The sequence below is a fragment of the Somniosus microcephalus genome, chromosome 1 (assembly GCF_052327205.1).
Source record: "Somniosus microcephalus isolate GS21.2 chromosome 1, FLI_Smic_1.0, whole genome shotgun sequence".
In the NCBI taxonomy this organism is placed as follows: domain Eukaryota; kingdom Metazoa; phylum Chordata; class Chondrichthyes; order Squaliformes; family Somniosidae; genus Somniosus; species Somniosus microcephalus.
This window is the reverse complement of record NC_140987.1, coordinates 190,585,887-190,608,206: the sequence shown is the minus strand read 5'-3', so window position 1 is coordinate 190,608,206 and position 22,320 is coordinate 190,585,887. Positions and strand designations below refer to the sequence as shown.

Below are 22,320 nucleotides of genomic sequence, written 5' to 3'. Positions count from 1 at the left end.
TGGCAGCTGCAATGCAGGCGTCCCAGCGCTGGCATGTGCAGTGGTCTCCTGCCGAGAGAGGACACCTGCACCATGGTCGGACGACACACTGGCTATCTGAGGGGAGCGGGTCGGCTCTACCGCCACAATCGCATGCTCCACTGATTCCTGGCCTTGTACGGGAGTGGAAGGGCCCGGGGTGATCCTGTCTGCTGCAGAGAGGGTGGCTGCAGTGAGAGATCGCGTTGCGTCAATCTGGCTGTGGAGGAGCCCAGCAAGTGACTGCGTGGCAACAGTGAGGACCTGTGTGCCAGGTGCCAGTGCTTCGAACAAGCCAGGTGCCGACCGCTCCACTGCCTCGGACAAGCCCTGCACAGACCTTTCCAGGGATTGTCCGAAGCCCTGAACAGTCCTTTCCATAGCCGACTCAAAGCCGTGGACAGTCCTCTCCATTGTTGGGCCGAAGCCCTGGATAGTCCTGTCCATTGTTGCCCCGAAGCCCTGGATAGACCTGTCCATTGTTGCCCCGAACACCTGCAGAGTCCTGTCCATTGTTGCCCCAAAGCCCTGGAGAGTCCTCTCCATTGGTGCCCCGAAGTCCAACATACTCTTAGCCAATGAATCTATTGACTCAGGCATCTTCTCCACTGCAGCCATCAGCTCCGTGTGTCTGACCCGGGCCTGTTTGCTCATCTCAGCCAGGCGACGGACCTCATCTGCACTCTGTGCAGCAGTCATCACGACCTGCCTTGCCCTCCGGGGAGACGGTGGCCGAACTTGCCTATCCCCCGTGCGTTGCTGCATGCCGCTTGGTCTGGCAACTGGTTCATCCTCAGAGCACCCACCCCCCTCCCCTCCAGGGGACTACTATCCCCAGTCTGTAGATGTGTCAGCTCCCCGGATTCTGCAACGGCTGGTCTGGATTCCTCCTGGTCCTCGCCTCCGGTGGCACTGGCAGCTTCAGCGCGTTGAGCCGGAGTTGGTGCTGCTTCATCTGAAAGTGGGAGGTGGAAGAGTGGCTTTAGCAAAAGGACAGCTTTGCTGAAAGGCATGCCAGATTGCGGCAAGGCTCTGACATGGCTGCACACTGAGGATGCATGCTGGCGGGGGGACCAAGTGGAAGGCAACAGGTGAAAAAGGTGAGAGTCTTACCCTCGCTGTCGGTAATGGGGTCGGCAGATGCAGTGGTCACAGGACCAGACAGACGTCCTCCAAGTATCTGGTGCACTCTCTCCTCCAGATCCGTCAGAGTGACCACTTGTGGAGGTCCGCCACCGGTTCGACACTGCTCCTTTCGGATCATGGCCAGTTTGGACTGCAGGGGAAAGAAGGGGAAGTTCTGTAACATGAGGCCTTGAGAGATCATCGCATGCCCACCATGGTGCAAGAGCTCTTACATGAGGCCTTGAGAGATCATCGCATGCCCCCCATGGTGCAAGAGCCCTTACATGAGGCCTTGAGACATCTGTCCATGTGTGTGCCCAGAAAGGGCCATGGGTGCATGCTGACAGATGGCCATTGGGGCATCATTGCAGCAGGGTGCCCAAAGTCAGCTGCAGATGGAGGGAATCAGAAGATTGCTAAACCATCACTCACCCTAACGATCTGTGTGAAGTCGTTGAATTTCTTCCTGCACTGAACAGGGGTCCTGGTCGCCATGCTGCTGGAGTTGACCCTCACAGCAACCTCCCTCCAAGATCGTCGGTAAGCCTTCTGATTCGGCCTCTTGCCATTATCCGGATACAGGACCTCTCGACGGCGCTCAACTGCAGCCACCAAGTGGTCCAGAGCCTCAGCGCTGAAGCGCTCTGCTCTCTGTCTAACCTTCTCCATGCTGAACAACTTTGTACCGCCAGACAAGGGCGAGCGCCGAATCTGAGGCCTACAGGGTGTTGGGTGTTGAAGCTCAGGCTGACTGACCCACCCCTTTAAGAGCCGGCTGGCGCCTGGAGGTCTCTTGGTTTCCCGTAATTGAGATCACCTGCGCTGCGCCCGTCCGCGTCGATATTGAGTAACGCCTGAACTTTTGCGCCTTAAGAGCACCGTGCAACGGCTGAATTAGCGCCTCAAGACCCTTTGGGGGCGATGCAACCCAATATCTCGCCAGGCAGCGATAACTTTCGTCTGGCTATAAACTTAGCGCTTCGCCAGTTCTAACGCCTCAAGCGAGGCTATACCCAATTTCTAGGCCTATGTTTCTACTTAATCATTCCAAAGTAATACTGTACCTTCATTTTTACTGACAAAGATCATCAAATTCACCCAAAATCTGACCTCTATTGCTATTAACAATTACTAGTATTTATGAAGTAACGCTAGCATGAATAAGATTCACCTCGGGGGCACGTGTCATGGCATTATCAATCTGGGTGTATCTCCGTATAAACTTATAACCCAAATCCCTGAAACTCCTTCTGCTGTTCATCATTTCCCGTCTCCTATCCATCACTTTTAAAACTTAGAGGCTGAAATTCCAGGGTTGGAGGAGGCAGGAAAAGGAGAGTTCCGCTTGGGAGACAGGAATTTGGGGCAGAACCGGGAATCCCCCCTCTATACAAAATGCTGCATTAAAAGACGAATGGCTCCAATAGGAGCTTACATTTTTTTTACCTTTCTCTTTCCTTGAGCCTGGGAAGAGCCTCAAGAGTGGAATTGTGAAAGCAGTGGGCTCGTCTGAAGGAGTCTGCAGGGCGATGTGGTTACATTGATTGGACCTGCGCGTGGGGTTAGCCTACAGTCTGCGCAAAACCCCAGAGCCCTATATTGCTGTTTCCAGTTGTGTATGACATCAGTCACCTGCTTAATGTAAGCGTGACCTGCTGGCTGACTGATGTTGCCGATATCCTTGTTGCAGCCTGGACAGAGCTAAGGCAAAGAATTTCAGAGTTGTAGCGACTTTCGCTGCAAAAAGTAATGCAATGCCAGCTTGTTGCTGTTTTTGATTTGTAGTTGGGCTGATGAAGTAGTGGTGGCAGTACTGAATGACATGAAAACCATGTTGAGGTCTTAACTGCACCATTTGACTCCTATTTAAATATAACCATTAGGCCCCAGTTAGTTTCTGGCGGGAGCACTGGCCGCCTAGATCGGGGTCCTCATGGAAATCAGAACGGGCAGATCTCCAGAGGAAAGTTGGCGGAGGCTAAATTCGATAGCCCCCAAAAACAGGTGCGGGGATCGCGATGTGCAATTAAGCCGCGCCCGTTGCTTCCGATGCCACAGGACGCCAATTTCGAGCAGCCTGCTGATTAACATGATTGCAGTGTGCAGCCAGCACTAATTGTGCTGCTGTTCGGCTGCATGCATCAGCAGTGGGCCCAAAATCGTACCACACTCGTGCTACTTAAAGCTAGCCTGCACTACTTAAAGCTAGCCTGCATCTCTTAAAGGGGAGGTGCACTGTGGCTGGAGCAGGTGCTGGGAGTCGTGGTTAAAGAGATTCTGATCTGGGAATGAGTGAGGAATGGCACAACAGGGAAGAGAGCGGGCTCCAAGCTTTTTCGTTGCTGCACTGGAGGCCTTGGTGGAAGAGGTGGAAAGGAGGGAAGATATGTTGTATCCACGGAGTTAGGAGGCCCTCCAGACACACGTTCAGAAGGCAACGGGAGCAAATAGCTGTGGCGGTCAATGCCAGGAGTCAAGCCCCGATAATCTGTTTGCAGTGCCGCAAGAAGTTCAATTACCTCACGCAAGTGAGCAAGGTCAGTGAATGCATCTTCAAATGCCATATCCTACCAACTGCACCACTAGTTTTAGACATTGCTCAATGCACCACACCCCCATCACTCACCTACCAACAATCTGTATTAATCAGGACTCATACCTAACACTCATAGCTACACCTCACCGTCACACACTTAGCACTGCTGCAAGCCTCGCACCCACATCTCACAGCTTGCAGACACTGCCAGCTATTCAAAAATGACAGCCAAATCACCCAAACAGATTGCATGACACTCACTCAAAAACTTCCCTCTCTCTTGTAGGACAAGGTGGCGCACAACTGGAGGCAGCAGGAACTAATCAGCGGGGGACGGGCACGCCTGCCTCTCCTAACCTCTGTGGAGGAGATGGTGCTGGCCATTATTAGGCTGGCCATTGCTGAGGCCGTGGCCAGCAGTGGGGCTGAAAGATGCCGGTATCCTCATACCTAATCCTCCTTCTCACATCCTACTTCCCCCTCATCCCACAATCTCTTCTGATTTACAAGCTGCAGATGGTGTAAGCATGCACCTCCTGCTTTCCCACTCCCCTCACCACAACCGTACTCTTGTGTCTTTTTCCTTTCAGATAGCCAATAAAATGCAAACTGGCCAGGCAGTGGTGTAAGAGCAGGAAGATAGTGAAGATGAAGACACACATTTACTCGATTTCACACTCGCAGCTACCAGTTCAGATACTGACATTGCGCATAATTTAGAGGATAGCATAGAGGCGGAATCTGCACGTGGTGAGACACAGGCCACGAGTGGCCTGCAGCCAGGGCAGGGGGCAAGGATAGCGCAGGTGCCAGCACACGAGTTCTGCTGCAGAGGACTCAGATGAGCACTTCGATGGGGCAGGCTACAGAAGATCGCTGATGGGTGTGCACACTGAAATGCTTGGTGCATTGGGAAACCTGCCAGAAAGCCTGCGTCTAAAGTCAAGGAGCATGGAGGAGTCTGGCACAAACTTGGCACAGAGCTCAATTTGAGCAGAGCTTGGAGCCCATCCTTTCCAGCATGGAAGTGGTGGCTAACTCCAATAGCACACTTGTGGACCCAACCATGATGCAGCGTCTGAGAGTCAATTTCTCAGCTTTCATTGGAGCACAAGCTGAAGCCACCCAACGTCTGAGTGAAGCAGTTGAATCTCAGACTGCTGTCATGCAAGGACAGCTTGCTACCATGCATGCTCAGACTGCCTGAACATTGTTGATGATCCCTTTAAATAGCACTGGTGGGAGGGTCCTTCCTGATACTGAACACGTGTTCAACTGAGTGAGCTTAAGAGAGGGTGTTAGCTGGAGCGTTGAGCTCCAAAATGGCAGTGCTGGCATCAAATCAGCATTACACGTTCACTGACGTCATGAGCTGCCTGCTTTGCATACTTCCAGCGGGCATTGACTGGGTGCACGCTAACGCCCTCACCAATATGGTGTCCGGCACGATTCGCCTCGCGCCGTGGATGCCATTTTGGAGCGCTAAGGGCACTTGTCGCACCCAAAAAATGGGCGCTACAGATCCGAATTTTGCATCTGCCATTTAAAAAATATTTTCGTCCCGTTACAGTCCCATTTACAGGCGTAAATGGAGAGATAATGAGACAAAACTCTGCCCCAATGTTTTAAAGTAAGTTTTTGATAAGTCTTAACTGTGCACAACAGAATTAAAAGAATGAAGCAAATGAGATCCGTCACTGATTGCAAATATGGATTGTTTCAAAGCATGAAACTCACGATATTAGCACGTAAAAATTATGCCATTATAAATATTGTGCAACCAGTGAAAACTGCTCAGCCAGACATAGGATTATAAAATTAACCCATGGACTCCAGTAAAACTAACAGTACCAGTGTTGTTCTGGGCATCATCATTATATATAAGAAATAACTCACAAAATCAAACAGTACATATTTTGGTACTCTACTATAAAACTGCAGCTAATGTTTACTTTATAATATACTGGAGAGTCATTCTCTTCCGTAAAAACACTGCTGGCCAATTCTGTGGATGTGTTATCAAGCAACAGTGCCATTTTATTAAAGAACAACAGTTTTCTGGGGTCATTCTTTTGAGTCTATTGTCTGCTGAAAGTGAGACTTAAGACTGCTGGTGACTTTCTGACTGTCAATTTCAAGATTTTAAGAACAAAGAAATGCTTATAGTAAACACTGGCATCAAGCACAGAGAAGTTAACAAAGATTAGATTACCTCAGTCACAAGTAATAACTGCTCAGCTTGGATATTGGTTTTGTTCATCTCTGATGGCACATCAATGTTTTCTCGGGTCTTCTTTAGCACTCCTAACACAGATAATACCATTGCACTGGTGTAGATATTGCCATACTACAGGTCATGGATATCATGCAATCTGAACAAACTAGACTCAATATGTACAAATATAATTTCCTTTATTGTTTATTTCAGTCAAGTAAGAAACTGATTTTGCATTTGATTTGAAAAATAATCTAACAACTTTAAAGACTTTTCATTCTAAACAGTGGGGTAGAGTTTCCGTTTCGGTCAAGTTTTCTCTCAAACTCATTTGCATATCGCCGAACCTAAAATCTTCCGTGAACCAGTGCAATTGGGCAGTGTTTTAGAACGTAATTGTTTTCTTTCCTTGCATTAAAAAATATTACTTGATATATTTAAGAGTGGTAACCTGGTGCAATTTTATTAATACAGACTGAAAATGAGTTTATCATAAAAAATAAGCTTTTTTAATAAGTATGTCTAGTCCACCACCTGTGATTTTAAATAACTGAAAACAACTTCAAAAAACTATACAGAACCATTTACTGGTTTCATTGGTGTACAGTGGTCAGTTTCTTAGTAAATTAATTACTTTTTAATATTTAAAAGCTTTTAAAAGGTGTCTATTAGTATCCTTGCGCCTAAAAAAAGCTTAATTTTAAGAGCCTCCTCGAAGGCCGACAAACGGGCACAATTAGCAGAAACTCGCTATGGTGATTAATTCGATCTGTGGGCATGGCTGGTTTTGGGGGCGATGGCATAAAACGGGCGATTATGGATCTTCTGCCAGTTATGCACCCCGCTCGATTTTCCTTTCCTATGAAGTTTGGGCAACAGCCAGGTCACATCTTTTCAAGAGAGCTATGGAAGGATCGTCAAGGTGCTTTTCCGAAAAATTGTGGGAAGTTTATGTCTATGCAACAACTACATTGAGTTTTAGTCATTGTTCAAAATGTATGCATCTTAAAAAATAACTACTTACCTTTCGCTTAACTGATTATGTGACTTTACTGAGAGTAAAACCAATGGTGCAAAGTCACACATTTGCTTTGGAGTAGGACTTCACGTTCACTCACAGTGCTACAATACTACATTGGTGGTATGTTCTGCAGCTAATATAACATGACAGATCTTTTAACAGTGTGAGGGCTTATCACAGCTTTACCTACCTGGTACTGCAGGTAAATGCTGACAATTTTTAAATGGGTTTTCCAATTGACAAAGCCTAACATAAGAATTTTCAATGGTTTTTAAGACAGAATGTCAGACCTATTCAGCACCTTTAATATATAATAAATGGTTTTAAATACTTGCAATGCACTTTTTAAAAATATGCACAAAACGTTTGCAAATCTGTAATCTAGACACAAATCTGAATAGTTGGCAAGTATGCTTAGGTATGCAACAAAATAATGTTGTGTACATTTCAGTATTTTAGCTTTCAAAATTATACAGTAAGACTGTCCCAGATTTCTTCCAACAGTCCTGCCACAACCACTGTGATTTCAAAGTTACTGTACCTTCTGGGGGTGGGGGGCAATCTGTATAATTAAAGATATTTATTATAGTGTTGCACAGCATAGTGGCACAACATGTTTGAGCACTGCTCCCCTTCACCCCAATGGTTGAATCAGATTAGGCCACCCACCCGTACTCTGAGCCACAATAGTGCACAGGCGAGGAAAACTAGGGGGGACGCAAAGGAAACCATACTCCCACAAAATATAAATAAAAATGTTATAATTCCGTGAACTGAAATAAGGAAAACAAATCATTCTAAACCTATTAGATAAGCTTTACCTCGAACATTTCTGCCTTGCTGTGTGGAAGAGTTTCCCAAAAAGACCTCTGAAGCTAGTTCCTCCATTCGCTTTTCCAGATGAAGCAGAATTTTCATCAGCTGGGAAAGGCATCTAAGTTGATCGGCAGTGAGATATAAGTTCCTTACCTCCTTGATCTGTTCTTGTGGAACTAGTCAAACAAAGCAAAGTAAAGAAAATGTAAATTAGTAAATCAATACACTTAATAACATATAGATATAGCCTGAAAGTTACTGTTAGCATTGTTATTGTGTGAACACTTAACACACTCGTTCAAATCTGTCTCTCTGCTATTTTAGCAGAGGCATTAACAAGGGTTTTATGAGCTAATCCTTTAGTTAAAATAGTGGAGAGACAAATTTGATACGAGTGTGTTAACATCACTGACAGCAATATCTAACCTCTCCTCTCTCCCCTCTATGTTTCTATCTCCCATAACAATAAGTATTTGAAAATATAAGTGGATATAGGGAAAGTGCAAGGAATTGGAATTGGAATAGATAACTTGAGTTGTAGAGATAGCACTGGAAGGATAGAACAGATGGCCTCCTTTTAGACTGCAGTTTCTATAAAAAGTAGCATAATGATGCCACACAAGTGAGTAACTGGTTTACATCTGCAGAATCAGATGCCCCACTATGAATTCTGTGCCAGAATTCTGAAGCACTCAGACACTAAAACACCTAGGGGGCTAAATTCAATAGTCCCTGACAACGGACGCGGGGATCGCGATGTTCGATTAATCCGCACCAGCTGCATCCGATGCAGGTGGCATGCCAACTTCGTGCAGCCTGCTGATTAACATGCTGGCAGCATGCAGCTAGTGCTAACCGCGCTGTTGAGTGGCTGCACACCTGAGCAGGGGGCCAATTTTGTGACAGGCTAGCATGAGTTAAGGCTAGCCTGCACTACTTAAAGCTAGCTCGCATCTCTTAAAGGGGAGTTGCATTCTGGTTGGTGCAGGTGCTGGAATTGTTTGGGGAAGAGAGTCTGACATCATCACCTCTCTCCTCAAAAAAACAACCCTTGAGCCCTCTGTCCTTGCAAACTACCACCCCATCTCCAACCACCCTTTCCTCTCCAAAGTCCTTGAAAGTGTTGTCACCTCCCAAATCCGTGCCCATCTTTCCCGCAACTCCATGTTTGAATCCCTCCAATCAGGTTTCTGACCCTGCTACCGAAACAGCTCTCATTAAAGTCTCAAATGTCATCCAATGTGACTGTGACAAAGGCAAACTATCCCTCCTCGCCCTTCTTGACTTGTCTGCAGCCTTTGGCACAGTTGACCACTCCATCCTTATCCAACGCCTCTCCACTGTCATCCAGCTGGGTGGGACTGCACTCACCTGGTTCCATTCTTATCTATCTAATCGTAGCCAGAGAATCACCTGCAACAGCTTCTCTTCCCGCTCCTCCATCGTTACCTCTGGTGTCCCTCAAGGATCTATCCTTGGCCCCCTCCTATATCTCATCTACATGCTGCCCCTTGGCGACATCATCCGAAAATACAGCATTAGTTTCCACATGTACGCCGATGACACCCAGCTCTACCTCACCATCACTTCTCTCGCCCCCTCCACGGTGTCTAACTTGTCAGACAGCTTGTCCGACATCTAGTTCTGGATGAGCAGAAATTTTTCCCAATTAAATATTGGGAAGACTAAAGCAATTGTTTTCAGTCCCCGCCACAAACTCCATTCCCTAGCCACTGAATCCATCCCTCTCCCCAACATCTGTCTGAGGCTGAACCACACTGGTCGCAATCTTGGTGTCATATTTGACCCTGAAATGAGCTTCTGACCACACATCTGTGACATAACTAAGACCACCTATTTCCACCTCCATAACATCGCCTGTCTCCACCCTTGCCTCAGCTCATCCATTGCTGAAACACTCATCCATGCCTTTGTTACCTCTAGACTTGACTATTCCAACCCACTCCTGGCTGGCCTCCCACATTCTACCCTACGTAAACTTGAGGTGATCTAAAACTCGGATGCCCATGTCCTAACTCGCACCAAGTCTCGTTCACCCATCACCCCAGTGCTCGCTGACCTACATTGGCTCCCGGTTAAGCAGCGCCTCAATTTCAAAATTCTCATCCTTGTTTTCAAATCCCTCCATGGCCTCACCCCTCCCTATCTCTGTAATCTCCTTCAGCCCCACAACCCCCCGAGATATCTGCGCTCTTCTAATTCTGGCCTCTTAAGCATCCCTGATTATAATCGCTCAACCATTGGTGGCCGTGCCTTCTGCTGCCTAGGTCCTAAGCTCTGGAATTCCCTGCCTAACCCTCTCCGCCTCGCTACCTCTCTTTCCTCCTTTAAGACGCTCCTTAAAACCTATCTCTTTGACCAAGCTTTTGGTCACCTGCCCTAATTTCTCCTTATGTGGCTTGGTGTCAATTTTTTTTTGTCTTATAATACTTCTGTGACGCGCCTTGGGACATTTTACTATGTTATGTGCTATATAAATACAAGTTATTGTTGTTGTTGTTGACCGGCAAGAAGAGTGACAAATGGTGCAACAGGGGAGAGAGCATGCTCCAAGGTTGTCAGACATTGTACTGGAGGCCTTGGTGCAGGAGGTGGAAAGGAGGAGAGAGGTCCTCTATCCACAGGGGGCCAGAAGGCCCTCCAGACAAACTTTGTGAAGGCAGTGGGAGCAGGTAGCCATGGCAGTCAATGCCAGGATTCAAGCCCCGAGGACCTGGGTGCAGTACTGCAAGAAGTTCAATGACCTCACACGAGTGGTCAAGGTCACTGAATTCATCTTCAAATGCCATATCCCACCATCTGCACCACCAGTCTCATACAATGTTCAACGTACCACACCCCCATCACTTACCTACCAACAATCTCTACCAAACATGACTCATACCTCACATTCATAGCTTCACCTCACCTTCACACACTTACCATTGATGCAAGCCTCACACCCACATCTCACAGCTTGCACGCACTGTCAGCTGTTTAACCAGGACAGGCATGTCACCCAAAAACATTGCACCACACTCACTGACACACTTCCCTCTCTCTTGCAGGATAAGTTGGCACAAAACCGGAGCAGCAAGAGCTAACCGGCGGGGGATAGGTGCGCCTGCATGACTTACCCAAATGGAGGAGATGGTGCTCGCCATCATTGGAGCGGTCATCATGGAGCCCGTGGCCAGCGGCGGGGCGGAAACCATCAAAGATGACAGTATCCTCATACCTAATGCTACTTCTCACATCCCACTTCCCCCTCATCCCATAATGTCTTTTGATTTAAAAGTTGCAGATGTTGTAAGCATGCACCTCTTACTTTACCCCCTCCCCGCACCGCAACCCTACCCTTGTGCCTTTCTCCTTTCAGATACCCAAGAAATGCAACCTGGTCAGGCAGTGGTGTAAGAGCAGGAAGATAGTGAAGATGAAGACACACCGTCACTTGATTTCACACTCGCAGCCACCAGCTCAGATACTGGCACACCACATAATTTAGAGGACAGTTTAGATGCGGGATCTGCACGTGGTGAGATGCCGGATATGAATGGCCTGCAGCCAGGGCAGGGGAAAAGGGTAGCGCAGGTGCCAGATCCCTGGAGGGCAAAGTCGCACACGGGTTCTGCTGCACAGGATTCAGTTGAGCACTTCGATGGGGCAGGCTACAGACGAAGGCTGATGGATATGAAATGGTTGGTGCATTGGGAAGCCTGCCAGAAAGCCTGCGTCCAATGTCAAGGAGCATGGAGGAGTCTGGCACCAACTTGGCCAAAGGCTTTGCGCAGAGTTTGGAGCCCATCTTTTCCAGCATGGAAGTGGTGGTCAACTCTGTTTGCACACTTGTGGACACAACCATGGCCGATGTCTCAGCTTCCACTGCAGCACAAGCAGAGGCCACCCAACGTCTGAGTGCTGCAGTGGAAACTCAGACTTCTGTAATGCAGGCTTAGCTTGCTGCCAACATGGCTGCGGATACCAGCATTCAAAGGGGCTTGCAGGGTGTCACAGCTGTCCAGCAATTGGTCCTCCAACAGATTACTAGGTTTGCCGACGTGTCACCCTGGGAGAGTGGCTGTGGCTCTGTGGAGCATGAACCTGCTGTCCTCTCTCAGGATGACAACATTCGTCCTCCCACCACTGCCACTCTGCCACTGCCCTTGCTGTTGCTTGTCAGCTAGCCAGATCAGACTGCTGCCACCCATGCAGAAGATGGTGCAGTCTTCTAGGCCCAGACTCAGAGGTCGCCCTCCAAGGGCATCTGCAGTCTCCTACACTTTCTTCTTAGGTAGTCCCTCGGAACCAAGGATGACTTGCTTCCACATTAAAAATGAGTTTGCAGGTGACTGATGAGTCCAATGCAGGACCTAAAGACTCTGTCACGGGTGGAGCAGACGGTGGTTGAAGGGGCGGGTGGGTGGGATGCTTGGGTTGACGTGCGCTCCTTGCGCTGCCTGCGCTTGGCTTCCGCTTGCTCCTGACGAAGAGACTCGAGGTGTTCGGCGTCTTCCCGGATGCTTCTCCTCCACTTTGTGCGGTCTTGGGCCAGGGATTCCCAGGTGTCGATGGGGATGTTACATTTTTTCAAGGAGGCTTTGAGGGTGGCCTACACTAGGGTAGCACTGTCAGGAGCATTAGGGCAGGCAAAGGCACATGGAAGACAGGCACTATGGGAATGCACAAGTGTGATTAGTTGACTTTTGCATGCAATATGGCATGATTTTATTGATGAATTTGGTTTGGAATGTTTCATTTTGTGGTGCCTTTTATTTTTGCATTGTGGCCAAGTGGACGCTGTGATGGTCAATGACAGAGGCAAGGTAAGGTGTGGGACTGTTGGTGAATGGGCAATTGGGTTGCTTTTACTAGTATTGCAGTCGAATGAGTCAGTCAGTGATAGCTGAGGCAAAAAGGGGCTGTCTAGGTTGCCTCCTCACTTTCTCCTCCTCCTGCTTTTCAGCTGGTCACTGTATTGCTGGTGGCAAGGGCTGTACCCTCATGATGTTATGCAGCAGACCACCACGAATCTTGACATCTGCTCTGCCGAGTCATGGTTGCTCCGAAGTGGTCCAGGCAGTGGAAGCGTTGCTTTAGCATACCAGTGGTCTGCTTGATGATCTTTCGGGTGGCAGCATGGCTTTCGTTATATGCATGCTGCCCACATGTGCGTGAGTGGCGCACCGGAGTTATGAGCCATGTTGTTAACGGATAGCCCTTGTCACCCAGTAGCCACCCTCTGGTTTGTCGTGGTGGCTCAAATGCAATTGGCACATCGGACTGCCGCAGAATGAGTGCATCGTGACGGCTGCCAGAATACCGGGCATTCATCTGCATGATTCGCTGAGTATGGTCATGCACCAGCTGGATGCTGAGGGAGTAGAATCCATTTCAGTTGCGGTACATCTCAGAGTCTACATGGGGTGCCCGCAAAGCAATATGTGCTAGGCCGAAGTAGTAGAGCCTGGTCTCCAATCGTCTTGGATCCCCTTGCCATTGGACCAACACCTTGCTCTGTCAAGCCCATGTGGTAGCTGGTGTGCAACGACCACCCCACATTAAAAGAATTCACGCACAGGCATCTTCCACCCTTTAAAATGAAGTTCGAGACCTGGAAAGTCAGGACCCTCATGGACAACCCCAACAGCGACAAACCAGAACGCCGTACTGCTATCGTTGCCCGGGAGCTCAGACGCTTCGACATAGACATCGCCACCCTAAGCGAGACCCGGTGGGCAGGGGAAGACCAGCTCAAGGAGCAAGGCGGTGGTTACACCTTCTTCTGGAAAGGCAAACCTGAAGAAGAATGCCGCCTCCATGGGGTAGGCTTCACCATAAAAAATGAGCTAGTTGAACGTCTCAGAGACTCCCCTTGTGGAATAAACGAACGCCTCATGACTCTGCGGCTCACCCTAGTCCGGAACCAGTGCGCTACGGTCATCAGTGCGTACGCCTCAACACTGGAAGCCACGGACGAGACCAAAGAGGAATTCTACTCCAGCCTCCAACAATCCCTGTCCCGAGTCCCAACGGATGACAAGCTGATCCTCCTTGGCGACTTCAACGCCAGAGTTGTAAAGGACACAGACCTCTGGGGAGGTGTGATCGGCAGAGAGGGAGTAGGGAAAGCCAACTCCAACGGTACCCTCCTCCTGACGAAATGCTTAGAACATGGCCTTGTCATAACCAACACCTTGTTCCATCAGAGAGACGAGTACAAGGCTTCATGGCAACACCTTCGCTCCAAGCACTGGCATCTGCTGGACTACATTATCGTCCGAGCGAGGGACCGCAAGGACGTCTGCATCACCCGCGCCATGACAGAACCTGGCGACTGCTGGACAGACCACCGCCTAATCTGCTCTGTCATCTCCATCAACGTAGCCCCAAAACAGCGGCGGCAACAGAAGCAATGCCGCAGGAAAATCAACGCTGGAACACTCAAAGACCCTGCTAAGAAAGCCCTATTCAGCTTGCGTCTCACAACCAACCTGACGACTCCCAGAGATTCAGAGACACTGTCCACAACGCCTGGTCTGCACTCAAGACCTCCATAATCAGCACCTGTGAAGAGACGCTCGGTCACTCGACCAGGAAACACCAAGACTGGTTCGACGAGAGCAACCAGGAGATCCAGGAGCTAATAAGCCGCAAGCGCAAGGCATTCCTGATCTGGAAACAGCAACAGAACTCGAGAGCAAGAAAGCAGCTCTATAGCCGCCTGAAGGCCAAGGTCCAACAAAAAACTTGCGACCTAAAGAACAGATCCAGCAGCTAGCCGACAACCATGACGTGCGTGGATTCTTTAGCGCAGTCAAGACCACCTACAGCCAAAGCACCCAAGGTCCGACCCCACTGTGTGCCAAGAACGGAGAGGTACTCACCAAGGACAGAGAGGCAGTCAGTGCCCGCTGGAAGGAGCACTTTGAAGATCTCCTTAACCGAGACTCTGTCTTCGACATGAGTGTCCTCAACTCCATCCCACAGCATGCTACCCGCCACCACCTCAGCACAACCCCAGCCCGGCATGAGGTTGAAAAGGCCATCCGACAACTGAAGAACAACAAGGCCTCAGGGACAGATGGAATCCCTGCTGAGGCATTAAAACATGGCGGAGAAGCACTATTGGCGCGAATACATGAACTAATTTCTCTTATTTGGAAAGAGGAGAGCATGCCAGGGGATCTCAGAGACGCCGTAATCGTGACCATCTTCAAGAAAGGTGACAAGTCCGATTGTGGTAATTACAGAGGAGTCTCCCTGCTGTCTGCCACAGGGAAAGTCATCGCAAGAATCCTCCCCAATCGCCTTCTCCAAGTGGCTGAAGAGCTCCTCCCAGAGTCGCAATTCGGATTCTGCCCACTAAGGGGCACAATGTACATGATCTTCACCGCGCGTCAACTACAAGAGAAATGCAAGGAACAGCACCAACCGCTGTACATGGCCTTCTTTGACCTCACAAAGGCCTTCGACACCATCAACCGTGAGGGATTATGGAGTATCCTCCTCAAATTCGACTGCCCTCCGTCTGCTTCATGACGACATGCAAGCCGTAATCCTGACCAACGGATCCACCACAGACCCAATTCACATACGGACCGGGGTCAAGCAAGGCTATGTCATTGCACCAGCGCTCTTCTCGATCTTCCTGGCTGCAATGCTCCATCTCACCCTCAGTAAGCTCCCCGCTGGAGTGGAGCTAATCTACAGAACAAACGGGAAACTGTTCAACCTCCGTCACCTCCAGTCCAGATCCAAGGTCACCCCATCGTCTGTCATCAGATTACAGTATGCTGATGACGCTTGCGTCTGCACACACTCTGAGGTCGAACTCCAAACCATCGTCAACACCTTCACCGAAGTGTACGAGAGCATGGGCCTTACACTAAACATCCGTAAGACAAAGGTCCTCTAACAACCTGCCCCCGCCACACAGTACTGCTCCCTGATTATTAAAATCCATGACGAGGCCTTGGACAACGTGGACCACTTTCCATACCTCGGGAGCCTCCTGTCAACAAGGGTAGGCGTCAATGACGAAGACAAACACCGCCTTCAGTGTGCCAATGCAGCCTTCGGTTGCCTGAGGAAGAGAGTGTTTGAAGACCAGGACCTCAAACCCAGCACCAAGCTCATGGTCTACAGAGCAGTAGTGATACCCACCTTCCTGTATGCTTCAGAGACATGGACCATGTACAGCAGGCACCTCAAACCACTGGAGAGGTACCACCAATGCTGCCTCCGCAAGATCCTGCAAATCCATTGGCAGGATAGGCGCACCAACGTCAGTGTTCTCGCTCAGGCCAACATCCCCAGCATCGAAGCTTTGACCACGCTCAATCAGCTCAGATGGATGGGTTACATTGTCCGCATGCCCGATACGAGACTCCCAAAACAAGCGCTCTACTCGGAGCTCCGACACGGCAAGAGAGCCCCAGGTGGGCAGAGGAAACACTTCAAGGACACCCTCAGAGCCTCCTTGAAAAAGTGCAACTTCCCCACCGACACCTGGGAATCCCTGGCCCAAGACCGCATAAAGTGGAGGAGAAGCATCCGGGAAGGCGCCGAACACCTCGAGTCTCATCGCCGGGAGCAAACGGAGCCAAGCGCAAACAGCGGAAGCAGCGCACATCAACCCGAGCACCCCACCCACCCACGCCTTCAACCACCGTCTGCCCCACCTGTGACAGAGACAGTAGGTCCCGCATTGGACTCATCAGTCACCTTGGAACTAATTTTTAGTGTGGAAGCAAGTCATCCTCGGTTTCGAGGGGCTGCCTAAGAAGAAAAAAGATGAAGAGACACCAAGGGCAAGCCTGCAATCCTTGCGAAGCCATGTGCTCACTCTGCCTGCTGCTCTCTGGTAAGAGATAATGAAATGTATTCAGCTTTCTTGGAATACAGAGCCTCAGTGACCTCCCTTATGCAACAGTGGATGGCAAACTGGGAGATGTTGCAAATATCTCCATTTCCAGCATAAAAGTTCACCGTCACCTTCACAGCCACTGGCAATGCAGTCCTTGCCCTGCTCTGTGGTTGCAGTTGTGGCTCCAGCAGGTGGCAGATTTCATTGAGGACATTGTTAGTGAAGCGCAGACGACTAACACACCGTTGCTCGCCAAGGTTCAGGTAGGAGTATTGCTCCCTGAACACCCTGGGCGGATATGGCCTCCTGCTGAGAACCCCTCTCCCTCTCCTCCTCCTGCCTCTTCTAGCAGCTGGGCCTCCTCTTGAGTCGCCTCTGCTTATTCTCCCTATCATGCTGTAGGCCAAGTGGAATGCCTACTACTGCACCCATGTTTGGGAGTAAGTGATCTGTGCAGAATCCTTGAAGTCAGGACAATGTCCTTCAGCACCTGTCACACCACTCCCTGCAGACTTGTAAAAAAAATGAACGGGCACCTGGAGAGGTGTAAGCTAATTAAGGCGAGCCAACATGGGTTTGTAAAAGGAAGATCATGTTTGATTAATCTAATTGAGTTTTTTTCTGAAATAACAGAGAGGATTGATGAAGGGAATGCAATGGATGTTCTCTACATGGATTTTCAGAAAACGTTTGACAAAGTAGAAACATAGAAGATAGGAGCAGGAGTAGGCCATTCGGCCCCTCGAGCCTGCTCTGCCATTCAATGAGATCATGGCTGATCATCCAAATTCAGTACCCTGTTCCTGCCTTCTCTCCATATCCCTTGATCCCTTTAGCCTTAAGAAATATATCCAACTCCTTCTTGAATGTATTTAATGAATTGGCCTCTACTGCCTTCTTTGGTAGAGAATTCCACAGATTCACCACTCTCTGGGTGAAGAAATTCCTCCTCATCTCTGTCCTAAATACCACATAGTACCACATAGAAGGCTGCTTAACAAAATTGAGGCTCATGGAATAGGCGGGTCAGTGTCAGCTTGGATAAGGAATTGGCTTAAGGACAGAAAACAGCGAGTTGTGGTAAATGGCTGTTTTTCAGATTGCAGGATGGTAGACAGTGGTGTTCCCAAGGGTCAGTGCTGGGGCCACTGCTTTTTTTGATATATATAAATGACCTGGATATTGGAATACAGAGTAGAATTTCTAAATTTGCCGATGACACCAAACTTGGGAGTGTGGTTAACAGTGATGATGATATCAATCAACTGCAACAGGACATAGAAAGGCTAGCAGAATGGGCAGACAAGTGGCAGATGGAATTTAACACAGAGAAGCGTGAGGTGATGCATTTTGGCAGAAGGAACAGGGAGAGGCAATATGCACTTAATGGCACAGTTTTAAAGAGTGTGCAAGGACAGAGGGACCTGGGAGTTAATGTGCATAGGTCCCTGAAGGTGGCAGGACATATTGAGTGGTTAACAAAGCATATAGGATCTTGGGCTTCATAAATAGAGGTATTGAGTACAAAAGTAGAGAAGTTATGCTGAAACTTTATAAAGCGCTGGTTAGGGCACAACTGGAGTATTGCATCCAGTTCTGGTTGTTCTATCCATGTGTTAATGGAGACACGGGATGCAGGAGTTGGTTTAACAGGTGTTTACTGAACAAAGTCTGGAGGTGAACTAAAAGATACAAGATGCTATACAGGCTTATATACCCGAGTGGTCACTACCGGTATTACAGTACACAGGGGCTCTTAAAGGTACATACACTACAATTCCTCCCCTTTTAGATAATTAGTACATAACATTTTAAGTAATCATTAATTAACATGTTTACAAGAACAATAATCTACACATTTGCTGCAGTTAATCAATTATAAGTCAGTCTCTCTGGAGGCTTCCTGACTCGGTCCGGATAACGCCTCGGTGGTGTAGTAGTTTTCGGTGGTGTAGTAGGTTCTTTTGGCAAGGTCGATTCGGCTTGAATGCCAGTGTCGGGTTCATCTGGTTCCAGTATCACCGGATCGGAGGTAGATACTATGGGTATCTCTGCTTCATCATTAGGCGTATAGAGTTGTGGTGTAGGTTGTCCCTTTTCGGATGACTCTATGATCTGGTCAGCATGGCGCCTTATTATGCTTTCTCCAATGTCCACGGTATACATCAGCGGTCCTAGTCGTGTGCAAATAGTTCCAGGCTGCCATTTCTCGGTACGGTAGTCCCGGGCCAAAACTTGTTGACCTATCTGGAAGGTTCTAGTTGGCCTTTCATTCATGCCTTGAAATTGCCGGTTCTCTACGTCCCTTCTGATGTTTGGCTTGATCAAATCCAGCCGGCATCTTAGTCTTCTATTGAAAAACATCATGGCGGGAGTTTGGTTTGTAACCACGTGTTGCATTCCTGTACGCAAACAAGAAGTTATCTACCTTATGTTGTAGATTTATGTCTTCATTACCCATGGCCTTTATGGACTTCTTGAAGGTCTGGACAAACCTTTCAGCTAATCCATTGGTGGCGGGATGGTATGGGGCGGACGTGTAGTGCTTAACCCCATTGTTTTTTAAGAACTTCCTGAATTCTTTGGACACAAATTGCAGTCCATTATCAGAACAGATCTGTTCAGGCAGCCCATTCCTGGCAAATATGGTCCTTAATACTGTGATGGTTTTTTCCGTGGTGGTGGAGGACATCTTTATTACCTCCGGCCACTTGGAGTGTGCATCAACCGCGATTAAGAACATCGAGTCCATAAATGGACCAGCAAAGTCGATATGTACCCTTTGCCATGGAGATGAGGGCCACTCCCATGGATGTAGAGGGGCTTGTGGTGGGGCGTTTTGGACCTTCTGGCATCCTAGACAGCTCTTGGTCATTTCTTCGATGTCTCCATCGATACCTGGCCACCACACAAATGCTCTGGCTAGGTTCTTCATTTTCACTCCACCCAGATGCCCCTCGTGAAGCTCCTTTAGCACTTTATCCTGGAGTTTGGGTGGAATCACCACTCTGGATCCACACATCAAGGTTCCTCGGCACACTGACAGCTGTTCTCTTCTTTGCGAGAATGCTGGCAACAGTGGTTCGCCATGTGCTGGCCATCCCTTCACCGTTAAATCGTAGACTCGTGAGAGAGTCGGGTCATTTCTCGTTTCCTTTTCAATGGTAGAATTTGTTACTGGTAGACGTTCCACTATGGTTGAGTGGAACATCTCCACTGGGTCCACTGTAGGTGCCTCTTCTACCGTTGGCAACGGTAGGCGCGATAAGCCGTCAGCATTCCCATGCTGTTTTGATCCTTTGTATTCTATGTCATATTGGTGTGCCCCTAGGAAAAGGGACCACCTCTGTAGCCTTTGCGCTGTCATAATGGGAACGCCCTTTTTAGGGTTGAATATGGAGACGAGGGGTTGATGGTCAGTCAACAAGGTAAATTTTTGTCCGTGTAGGTAATGGTTGAATTTCTTCACTCCCCACATCAGGCTGAGTGCTTCCCTGTCGATCTGGGCATAGTTACGCTCAGCTGAGTTCAATGAGCGTGACGCAAAAGCTATCGGCCGCTCCGAGCCATCAGGCAATCTATGCGATAATACTGCTCCTACGCCGTAAGGGGATGCATCGCACGCCAGTCTGATTGGCATTGATGGGTTGTAATGAGCCAACACTTCCTTGGACGTGATCAAGCCTTTGCATTTATGGAAGGCACGTTTACAGTCTTCGCTCCATTTCCAAATTACTCCCGTTTGTAGCAGTGCGCTAAGAGGGTGCAGAACAGTTGACGAGCTCGGTAAAAATTTATGATAGTAATTTATCAATCCCAGGAACGACCATAATTGTGAGACATTTTCAGGTGCTGGGGCTTTTATGACCGCTTCAATTTTTTCAGGTGACTTATGCAACCCTTCTTCGTTAATTATATGGCCACAATATGATATTTGTTTCTGGAAAAATTCGCACTTGGGGCGATTTGCTCGTAGGCCCCGTTCTCTCAGCCTAGTGAGCACCTGCTCCAAATTGGCAAGGTGCTCGTTGTCGTTTTCTCCTGTTACAAGGATGTCGTCTAGGTAGCATTGAGTCCCCGGAATCCCTTGCAGGACTTGCTCCATAGCTCTTTGCCAGATAGCTGGAGCTGATGCTACTCCGAAAACCAGTCGATTGTACTGGTACAGGCCTTTGTCTGTGTTTATCGTGAGATACTTTTTAGAGGCCTCCTCAACCTCCATCTGTAGATATGCCTGTGCCAAGTCAGTTTTGGTGAAACGTTTCCCTCCGGATAGTGAGGCGAAAATATCTTCTATCCTCAGAAGAGGATACTGTACCGTGTGAAGGACCGGGTTTACAGTCACCTTGAAGTCCCCACAGATGCGAATTTTTCTCTGTTCTTCAGATTTATCATTATTCAACGTTTTCTTCATGACCAGGACGATGGGTGTTGCCCACTCGCTCCAATCTACCTTGGATAACACGCCTGCCTTTTCCAAATTCTCCAGCTCTGCCTCGACTGCTGGACGAATTGCATATGGCACCGGCCTTGCCTTAAAAAACTTGGGAATTGCCGCATCTTCTACTTTTATTGAGGCGGTGACGCCTTTCAAGGTTCCTAGTTCCTGTTGAAACACTTCTTTGGCGTTGGCCAAGATGTCTTTTAATCGTTCAGGTATGACGTCATCATCATTTTTTTTCTTACTGGTCACCGTCAGTGCCTGAATGGAGTGCCAGTCTAAACGTATCTTCCTGATCCATTCACGTCCCAACAGCGGTGGACCACCATCTTGCAGAATGTATAAATACAACTTCTGTATTTCCTTGCCGTTGTATACAACAGGCACCCTTATTTTCCCTCTGGGGTATACTTTCTGCCCCGTATATGTCTTCAAGATAATGGATGTCTCTTTCAAAGGTATATGCGGAAATAGCCGCTTGTAATCCCGTCGACTTATGACGGTCAGAGCTGATCCTGTATCTAGCTCCATCTTAACTGGGGACCCCGCTATCGTGAGGGTAACCCAAATGGTCTGGTAATCTTCTTTGGCAATTACATTATGTAATTTGAGACAGCTTAGTCTCTTGTTTCCGGAGTCGCTATCGCTCTTCTGGTCTTCGGAGCTACTGTCCATCATCATTTGTACCTTTCTGTACTTTTCCTTATTGATTTTTTTTCTGTCAGTGGATTTTTTTTTCCAGATCGGCATACACATGCAATGTGTCCCATCTTTCTGCATTGCCTGCATGCTTTGTCCTTGAACCAGCTGTCACTCTGGTCATGGGTGGATCTGCCGCAGCGATAACATCTCTCGAAACCCCGTGTCATTTCATGGGTGCCGAAGTCCTGTGGCTTTTGCTGTATCTCTGCAGCTCCTCTTGCTGCTGCTTCGTATGATACAGCCACACTGAAAGCCTTGTCCAGTGTCAAATCTTTCTCAGAAAGTAGCCTTTTCTGTGTTCCTTCACTTAGGAGAACGCAGACGAATTTGTCTCGTAGAGAATCTGCCAGTCCTGCCCCGAATTGGCAGTGCTTTGACAGCTTTCTTAATTCGGTGAGGTAATCAGCGTTACTTTCATTCTTGTGCTGATTCCTCCTGAAGAATTTGAATCGTTCCGCTATCAGCAGCGGTGTTGGGTTTAAGTGCTCCTGTAGGGTATCAACAATCTCCTTAAAATTCTTGTCCATCGGTTTGGCTGGAGTGATTAAGTTTCGTAACAGCCCGTATGTCCTTGCGC

The 22,320-nt window shown here is 48.5% G+C and overlaps 1 protein-coding gene across 2 annotated transcripts in view; it reads right to left on the bottom strand.

The window, feature by feature from the left end:
• Nucleotides 1-22,320, bottom strand: part of kiaa0825 (KIAA0825 ortholog) — a 755,168-nt gene that overhangs the window by 535,379 nt on the left and 197,469 nt on the right. For both annotated transcript variants that reach the window (XM_085988737.1, XM_085988745.1), the window contains exons 5-6: nucleotides 7,737-7,907; nucleotides 5,892-5,983 (exon numbers count right to left, since the gene is read on the bottom strand). In XM_085988737.1, coding sequence (XP_085844863.1) covers nucleotides 5,892-5,983; nucleotides 7,737-7,907 — 263 coding nt within the window. The remainder of the gene's footprint in view (nucleotides 1-5,891; nucleotides 5,984-7,736; nucleotides 7,908-22,320) is intronic.